Source organism: Rutilus rutilus (assembly GCF_951802725.1).
Source record: "Rutilus rutilus genome assembly, chromosome: 1".
NCBI lineage: Eukaryota > Metazoa > Chordata > Actinopteri > Cypriniformes > Leuciscidae > Rutilus > Rutilus rutilus.
Genome location: NC_140209.1, coordinates 50,993,370 through 51,002,879, shown reverse-complemented (window position 1 = coordinate 51,002,879; position 9,510 = coordinate 50,993,370). Strand labels below are relative to the sequence as shown.

The window sequence follows — 9,510 nt, the reverse complement described above, 5'->3', positions numbered from 1 at the left end:
AAAGTGCAATAAATGCATGGCATTTAGAGCTAAACGTGCGCGTCTCTATATGTAAAAATCCGTTAAAAAAAAAACTACATTTTAGACAACATACAAAACAAATGGAGATGTCAATTATAAATTAATAAATCAAACACACTTGGCCCAAAGAAAACCGGCCCGTTCTTTATGTATTTTTACGTTCGTATCAGATTACACTAACATCATAAACCTAAGGGATAAAAGCCTCATTGATTTTCAGAAGCTTTGTCAGCCACCCATAACAAGGGATTTTTGAGTTTGTGGATGGTAATAATGCCTAATGTTATCTGTTTTCAACAACAATAATACGATTTGTTTTAGGTTGATCAAAGAATAAAACTAAATTTTATTTTATTTTAAGCTACTTTGAACTTATATATTTATAATAATTCCAATTCTGTAATTATCCGTGCTTTGAAATGTAAACCACTGAAGTTATAAATGCCACAGCTATGCAAATAAAATGAGGGTGACTGTACTTTTTTACATTATGGAAACTCAGTCTTGTGACTGGAATTACTTAGCAATCATATTACTTAGGTGCAAAACAGTAGAGCCCTGAAATAGATACAAAGACTAAGAGACAACCCATATCACACATTCACACTTTATGACATTAAATAGTCATATAATCTCCAAGCATACCCCCCCCCCCCCCCCCTCACTCTCCCCTCACTCTCTCTCTCTCTCTTTCTCTCTCTCACAAACACACACACTCTTTCCGGTTACTATGCCCACTACCAGTCCAAATAAACACTTATTGCTTGGAGTATGTACTTCCTAAGAGAGAACGCCAAAGAAATAAAAAAGGTCAGCATGGCTTTAAAAACTGGCGAAGGATGTAGGTTTTGGCGAGGGCACACACAGCTCGGCTCGCACTTAGGCCTCGACGCACTTTATTCCATGTACAATGGAATAACCTTGGAGTGGTCCAATGCTGATATTCTGGATAGATTACAAGAAGCAAGAAAGCAGAGATGGAGGAATATAAGCCCTTCAGGCCACAGATTTTTTTCAGTGAGTGCATGTGTGCCACAAATCTCCCCCAAACGCAGACACTTCAAAGAGCAGCAAGAACAGCTAGGAGAATTTACAGCCCCTACATTCTTTTACGTTTCACTGCCACCGGGCCGAGAACCCCTCCCTGTCTTTCCTGTTATCTGCGGCTGCAATGTGTGTGCTTTGCTGCATACAACATTTAAGAGGTTTTATAAATATTTAAAAGCTAAAGCACACATCTGTTGGTGAGTGGCGAATGTTGGTGTGACTTGATAAAAGTGGAAGAAAAGATACTGTGCGTACACAGTCGCACAAGCACTCACACGGCAATAAAACGTACTTTAGAAGAACACTAAAACACATTCTCACACTGCCATAAAACGACACGTCACGCGCTGGCGTGCGCGCGCGCACACACACACACACAATACAGCAAACAAATGCGCACTGTAATAAATTCTCGCTCTCTCTCTACACGCTCACACACACATACCCAGTGCAATAAACACACCCTCTAAGTAGCCTGTGTTGGCGAAATACAAGGATGAACACTAGATGGCGCCAGATAGCGGGGAAATGGCTCGTGTGCTTGGATTTGTGTCAGCAGCTCTCAACAACAGGCTTAGCAGATTCATGCACCTCGGAAGATGAAATTAGGAAAATGTGGAACAAGTTCATTAAATGCACATATCCGTATTGATACATAAAAATACCAGATATTTCATTGTTCACTGTCTATTGGATGGATATTCTTTAAGACTGCGAGGAAGATGTGAGACTTAGAGATGTGCTGTTGATTCCAAGCATTTTAAACAAAAACATCTGTAAATGAGATAGATAGATAGATAGATAGATAGATAGATAGATAGATAGATAGATAGATAGATAGATAGATAGATAGATAGATAGATAGATAGATAGATTCTAAAAACAGTCTCTTAAAAAGCAAGTGTAATTTTTTTTCCTATTTAAGGATGATATTTTGTTATTGCATAAAGTGATTCGTCATTCATTTCCAACATTAGCCTATCCTTGTTCCATACAGTAAACGCTATAGCGTGTTAAGAAAAATGAGCATTTGAACAAATAAACACCGAAACTCCAGGAACGTTACAAAATTGCTGAACGGTATGGAATGGATGAGAACCGATGTCAAGCACAGCCGCGAGGAATCATTACGTCCCACTCACTGTGCAGGCGGTAGAATAACCTGGAAGGTTTGTTCATCTGATCTGGAAGTGAAAGACGTCCTATTCAGAACAAGAGGAGACCCTTGGGTATTTTGGGTATTTTGAACATATAATAGCCTATATGTTTCACATAACTCTTCAAGTATTATTACCCTATATTTTACCTTATATTTTTGTCTATCAGTTTTTTTTTATTTTTTTTTCTGTGTGATTTAGGGCGGTATTAAAGCATTTTACCATCTATGTAACTTTTAATGTCGTACTGAATAAAGCATTTTACCTAATAAATGACTATAGGCAGCCTATATAAGGCTAAGATCAGATTGGCAAGACGACAGCTTCTTCAAACCTCGCCCTCTCGCCGCAGCCATGACTGCGCTCCATATCATTAATACAGTAATGCAGTGGAAAACCCGAAATCAGCACATCTGAAACTCTGTAAATGCACACCATGCATTAGGTCTAAAATACCTTGCCGCTGACCAGAAGGAAAAAAAATACATGGAAAGGCACCAAAACGCTTATTCCGCTCCACCCAAGATGGAAATGAATAATTGGATTTAGATAAGGTGTTTACTTCTAAGCTGTTGTGCACGCGCGGCTTATTAGTAGAGTACATCCATCAGTGCGCATGATTAGGCTTGGTCGAGTTCTTACCTCAGAGAAACGAAGCGGTTGCGAGACAATGACAGACTTACCTTTGTTGATAATTCGTCACCCAGCACCAGGACAGAGAGGCGCAAACCTCTCGCCGTAGCTCGCGCTCGGTAAGTCCTGTTGCTCTTCTTGGTCCCGCCATTAGAGCGAAGCAGTGAAAATGACAGCGGCACCACAGCTTCCATCCGCTTTAGTCAACAGGAGTCAGACCCCCGTATGAAAAATTAGATGAGACCCTACTGCGTGTCCAGATCTCAATAAGACTCCATCGCAGTGGTTATCCCAATCACAGGCGGCCACATTAGCATAGCAGAGAGGAGAGGAGGCTGTTCTCTCCCTGTTCCATTTGAGAACATCAGCCTGAACAATGCTCTCCGACTGTATGGATTTTCAGTGCTAGCAAAAATATACTATATAAAAAAAGAGCTAGAACCTTTAAGGAGCACAGTGAAGCTACATTAAGTGCCGCGGCCAAAAGAATGCTGCAATATAACCACTTGGGAAATCATAAAAAGTTCATGTTCACGGTTACTCGTCCACATGACCATCCTCGGCCAATCCCAGGACCCAGGCACTCATAAAGTTCTATCACAAAGTTGTAAATTTTCATAAAACAACAAGGAATTTATTGCATTTCTTCATGACTGTTTTAACAGCAGTGGCTCTGCCGTCGCCATCTTTTCCCTATACAATCGCAAGGAAAATCTAATATTTGTCGTGCTTGTTTCCATGCACTGCTTTACTTAAGCTAGCTGAAAAGCTTATTAGTCGAACGTGTGAGATATTAGGCTTGAACATGTGTTATTTGGGTTTTTGTAGCCGAAATATAACACCAATGCGGTTTGACATTTAAGGCAATTTTGCAGGCATGAGCTTTAATATAAAATGAAGCCATCCAAAACTATGTCGCGAATGAAGGGAGATCAAAGTTACAACAGTTAATGTTACGGTGCTATAAACTGGTTAGTGACTAAGACAAATATTATTATTATTATTATAGGATTGGATATAGTGTCTAACTAAAAAGAGGATGTTTGCTCTTTATTTGTAATATGCCCCAGCTAAGGATTACGTTCAAAACAGAGCCATAATATCATACAGTAATATGAAATACGAAAAAAAATATTAGCCGATTAATATCATTATTATTAATACTTATTTATTTGATTAATATTTAAGAGAAAAAGAAAACAGTCTGCGATTCAAACAGAAAGACTTCTCGTTGGCATACCGTAATACATTTTATTATAATTAAAAATAAAAACATTTCAGAACGAAATATTTAGGACAAAAACATTTGTCGCGTTATGGCAATTGTGCCTACACTGTATAGCATGGGCTACACTGCACTAAACTACACAGGCCTTCACGACAATTTCGCAATGCGACAAAAAGCAGATAGCATCCAAAAGTTAGGGGATTGCTTCAATCAAAATAAGCAAATAAAAATATGGATCACTTACAGTGTTACAGTTTTGTCTAAATCGGAAAAGGTTTTGTAACAAACCTTAACTGCTGCTACAAGATCTGAAGCCAGAAAAGACCGGCCGCTTTCCCATTCTACTGATTTTTTTTGTCCCTTTTATGACGTTTCCGGCTTTTTATTGATGCACTAAACACATTAGTTTACAACCCCATAATATAAACGCCTTCTTTTGGTCTCACACGACACAGAACCTGTCACTTCTCTACAAGAACTCGGCTTGACCTGAGGAAAAAAAATTAAGTCACAATAAACAATTGATGTTCACGAGGCAACGAAAATGACGAATCAAAATAATATTAGGCCTATAGCCTATTAAAACAAACAGTACACTGGTCCTCATTTTTAAACTAATCATTACGAAATCTGCAACATTATTGCAACCGTAAATATATATAGAAATATATATTATTTCAATGATTAGGCTATATTTAGTCCACAACAGAACTATTGTAATTCCCAAATAATCCTAAAGGATTAATAAAACCAAAATATTTTAGTAATAGCCTATAATGTAACTGTTAATAAAAAATAAAAACATATTGAAGATGTTTAACCTGGTAGTGAATATAAATTATTAACTAATAACTAACCTAAAAATAGACAGACAGGCAGGTTGCTTCTGATTCTGCTTCTAAGATTATTATTATTATTATTATTATACTACGGAGTGGCAGTTTTCCGCGAGTAATTTTTAGGAACTGTTTTAAAAAAGGCAGGGGTCTTTATAAAATAGAAATATATGCTTGTGGTATTATCACATTCAGGGTTATTTGGCACAACATTATTGTGATTTTACTCCGACTAGAAACGAAAAGAAAGCAAAGAATACAGAAAAGAAAACTCCTGGAAAGGAAACAAAAAAATGTAACATCTTGTGGTCAGCAGTACAGTTTATTTGAACACTTATGAACAGGAAAAAATGCTTATACATACAAAAATGTACACATAGATAAGCCTACATAACAGGGGTATATCAAAATTAGAAAAAAAAAAGTATAATAATAATAGCTTGCTCCCTTCTGTGTTTCACCCTGCAGTGACTAGGTCGAACTTAATAGGCACAAACTAGGCCTGTATGTCACAAATATATGATAGGCCTATATAGTGTTATTGACATTAATATTAAGCCTATATATAGCCTATATAATGTAGGCTATACAGTATGAGTGTATACATGTATCATATATCTATATTAGAATGCGTTTTAAAATTACTTGTAATGTATTACTATATTTACGAGTCTAAGACATTAACACATCTAACACAAGTTACTTAGGTAAACGACATTGACATTTTGCCCACAGTATTCTAAGTAGCATTTTTGTTTCAACTCAGTGAATCCTGACTTAAAGCAGGTCGAATCGATAGTATACAGCACAGTCTATTTGTATGCCACATGCGTCGCTACTCATCTTCCTCTTCCTCGTCGCCCCCGATTTGGTCAGCAGCAGGAGAGCTGCGGCCCGTTGATTTGTTCTCTTTCTTCCATTTCATCCTTCTGTTTTGAAACCAGATTTTAATCTGGCGTTCGGTCAAGCACAGGGCGTGTGCAATCTCTATACGCCGCCGCCGTGAGAGGTAACGGTTGAAGTGGAATTCTTTCTCCAGCTCTAATGTTTGATAGCGGGAATATGTCTGACGGCCTCTTTTCCGGTCCGCACCTGTGGGAAACGCGGGAGAAGGGTCAGAAAGCGTAACAAGTATGAAAATATGTTTACCAAAAACACTAGTAAAAAAAGAAAAATCTGTTACAATCAATAGGAAGAGTTCGAATGTTTTTCGATGCAATGAAAACATGTCTACCTTTGTGAATCACCATTGGTCTGAATGAAAACGAAGGATTTCAAGAACTTAAAACTCATTAAAAGCATTAAATATGATAGGCTATAATTATCGAAAAATCACTCACATTTAAGCTAAAAAAAAAGTAGGCTACACTTCAGTTTGTGAATGTAAAACAACAGATTCGACATATTTTAGTATTTTCAGTAGGCTAGTAATACACGCATGGCTGCTTGATTCTTGTATAGGTGTGTTACTTACCATAACAAATACATTTTATGCTATTGAGATTAGCGATTGTAAATATTTAGATACGATTTTTTTTTTTTTTTTTTGGCACAGTGCCTTTGTGAAATCCATTATTAAGGAAAGATTAGTTAGCTATTAATCCTGAAATTAAAACAAAAGCGGTCATCAAATCCAACCTTGAAGTCTTCTAAATTATATTTTGGATGCGTATTCCTTACATGAGGTCACATAAACTATAGCCTATAAATAGCAAAACGAAACGCACACATAGGCCTATAGAATTTAACCGTGCGTCTGAACTGTTACATGCATTAAGATTAAGATACAACATAGTCGAATTAAAACTTAACTTTGAAAGTTAAAAATGCATCTTAAATATAAAAGTGGAATGTAATTCAAAAGCAAAATTAAAGTATACAAATACCCCTGCTGTAAGTGTATTCTCTGGCTTGCACACTCCCGTGACTCTAATGGTGCCCTGGCGTTCAGACTTCCTTCTAAACATGACCAAAGTCAACAACATGATCTAGTTCCCTTACACATTCGCGCTGAAGTGTTATATCCATCTAGATAAAGAAGCCATCTACGTAAAGTATCCATCTTTTAGCTGCACGTTTAGAGAGAAGAAATCTAACTAGACGTTCACAACCTTGCCCATGCACGGTCAGTGACTTTCTGCTGTCCCTGCGTTTCCGTTTCCAGCAGACTGTCGACAAATGGGTACTGTTTTGTGCTTTTTGAACTTTTTTTTATTGCACTCTTCAGTCGTTTGTATCTTACTTCCGTGTTGTCGTCAACGCCGTGACACTTCTTGTTGATACTATACTATCTAGCACAAACTGTGCAAAAGCATGAAGAATTTGGGTGAAAAGCAGAAGGCATGAGAGTAATAGAGAGAGAAATCTAAGTATTGTATTTAAATCCAAGCAGATACCGCTATTTCGTTCTTTCAGGGGTATAAATTAAGTGCATTATGTCTGTCCTCGCAGAACGAAACGCTTTTACACGAGTTAAAACAAGGACGAGCATTGTGTTGGATCACTGTTCGGGGTCCCTGACATACACGGTCTCCCCAATGATATACATGGAAATAGAATTTCATCTGGTCTGTGTGAATGTGTCCGTCTGTGAATAGTGAAAGAGAAATAAAGTGAGGGACAGAGACCATCTATGTGAAATAGCAAACGAAAGCACGAAATCAACCGAAAAGGCAGCTGGTCCTATAAAGACATAAAACCTTGTGGTTGGGGGTGCAAGGCCCAGCATACATGTCTGATATGTTAAAATGTTTAGGAGCAAAATTATTCTTTTTTTGATATGTGTTTATGTACTCGTGAATGTTTAGGGTTTCTTTTCATGCAACTATTTGCCTTTAGGCTACAGCAGACATGGCAGTGGACTAACTTTTTAAAAACAAAAAATAATCGAATGAATCAAATTTGTATAAGCAGCTTCCCTTTTTAAAAAAATCATCATTTACAAAAGTAAAAAAAAGCTGCCGTTATTATTCAAATTAAAGTAATTTAAAATCAGTAAAAGAGCTAAAAATGTCTCTGTACTTACAAAGTAATAGGTTAACTATGACACATTCGTTGTTCATAAAATGACAATGGCATTTCACACGTAGAACGAAAATGTAGGCCTATACACCATCGGCTGGCAATGACTATCTGACAGTAATGTCAACAACTTTGCTAATGAGGTATCTGTTTCAAAACTATTTATGTTGTTGTATTTTTACACTAGGAGCTAACAAGAGAAGAAGCGCCCTGGGTTGACAGTTGACTGATAGGAACGTCTGTGCTCGTGGGGAGTGTCTTGAGAGGCCGCAGAAAATCATTAAAAGAGAACTTGTCGACCTTCTTTTCAAATGCGTCAGCCGGGACGTGTGGTGGCTACACGCGTGAAAAGTGCTATAACTACGAAACGCAGACGATTTGTTAAAAACCCTTGTTCAGCGAATAGTTAGTCGGGGAACTTGGACGCATGACAGCATGTTTTGTAAAACTTCCAACACATGCCCACGCACACGCACGCAGACAAGCACATACATGCACAACATACTGCATATAAAACACACATAGACAGTTAAATTACTGAGAGTAATTTAAAAACAAAGGCCCACCCAGCTGTAACATACCCTAGAAAAACAAGGCCCCGCCCTCTATATAAAAATATACGAATATTTAATGTAATTGCTTGAGCACATACTAACTTAACGATGGATTCATCTTCCTAACTAACTTAAAGATGGATTCCATCCACCATGATAACACACTGTCAGCAGAATACATATTTGTTAAAGCTAAACATAATTCATCCAAACCTCTCATACCGTCCCCTCCCTTTTTCCACAAAACGCGAAATACTACGTACTAGGATGTCTTGAATTATGACGACTAATTAGTCGTAAAAAAAGATCTGAAGAAAAGAACACTTTTTTTAAATGACTTGGTCGCTCCCCTTAACCTGTTTCCCTCCCCCTCAGACATACATACGCACACCCCTGTCCTCAAGAAACATTCAGTTTTCACAGACCTGTGCTCCTCATCCACGGATAGATTCGGAGGTTGTTTTCGTTGTTTTGATGGTGGCCCCTCTGCTCTTCCTTACCACTGCTTTGCGCTTTACAGAGATCGCCAGCGCTCACCATGGGTAGATTCGGATGGTCAAACAGAGAGCTGTGCATGTTCAAAGAGACAGCTCCCAGCTCATACGCAGTGGGGTACATGCCTTGAGTCTGGCTGGAAAGACTAGCACCGTTAGTGTACATGCTCGACAGAGAGACAGAAGATGTGGAGGAGACCGGTGCACCGGTAGAAGCCGAGCCGTAGCCGCTGGCCCGTTGCGAACTGCACGAAAAGGCGCAAGAAGTTTGCTCGGGAAACACGCCACTAGAGAAGACTGAACTCGCCACTTGGTATTTGGAAAACAACGCGTTCGCGTAATACAATGAACTCATAATTTGAGAAGTGATTTATATGCTAAGAAGTTTTAGTGTCGGTTTTACGAGGTCCAATGATATATTACAGAATTACAGTCTAGATTTACACCAAAAATCACCCCTTTTTCCTCAGGGGCCACGTGATGGGCAGCACGTGATGACATATCCTCCAATGGGTGTAC

The 9,510-nt window shown here is 38.3% G+C and overlaps 2 protein-coding genes across 2 annotated transcripts in view; both read right to left on the bottom strand.

Moving 5' to 3' along the window:
- The window catches only part of hoxb3a (homeobox B3a), a 51,891-nt gene extending 48,540 nt beyond the window's left edge, over nt 1–3,351 (bottom strand). The window contains exon 1 of the mRNA XM_084414434.1: nt 2,909–3,351. The gene's annotated coding sequence lies outside the window, so the exon portion shown is untranslated. The remainder of the gene's footprint in view (nt 1–2,908) is intronic.
- A 1,880-nt stretch (nt 3,352–5,231) lies between these two features.
- hoxb7a (homeobox B7a) lies at nt 5,232–9,459 on the bottom strand. The gene is made up of 2 exons (XM_084414378.1): nt 8,923–9,459; nt 5,232–6,014 (listed from the first exon to the last, which is right to left on the bottom strand). The coding sequence occupies exons 1-2, from the start codon at nt 9,344–9,346 to the stop codon at nt 5,758–5,760; spliced, it is 681 nt and encodes a 226-aa protein (XP_084270504.1). The 5' UTR covers nt 9,347–9,459; the 3' UTR covers nt 5,232–5,757.
- Nucleotides 9,460–9,510: the final 51 nt, after the last annotated feature.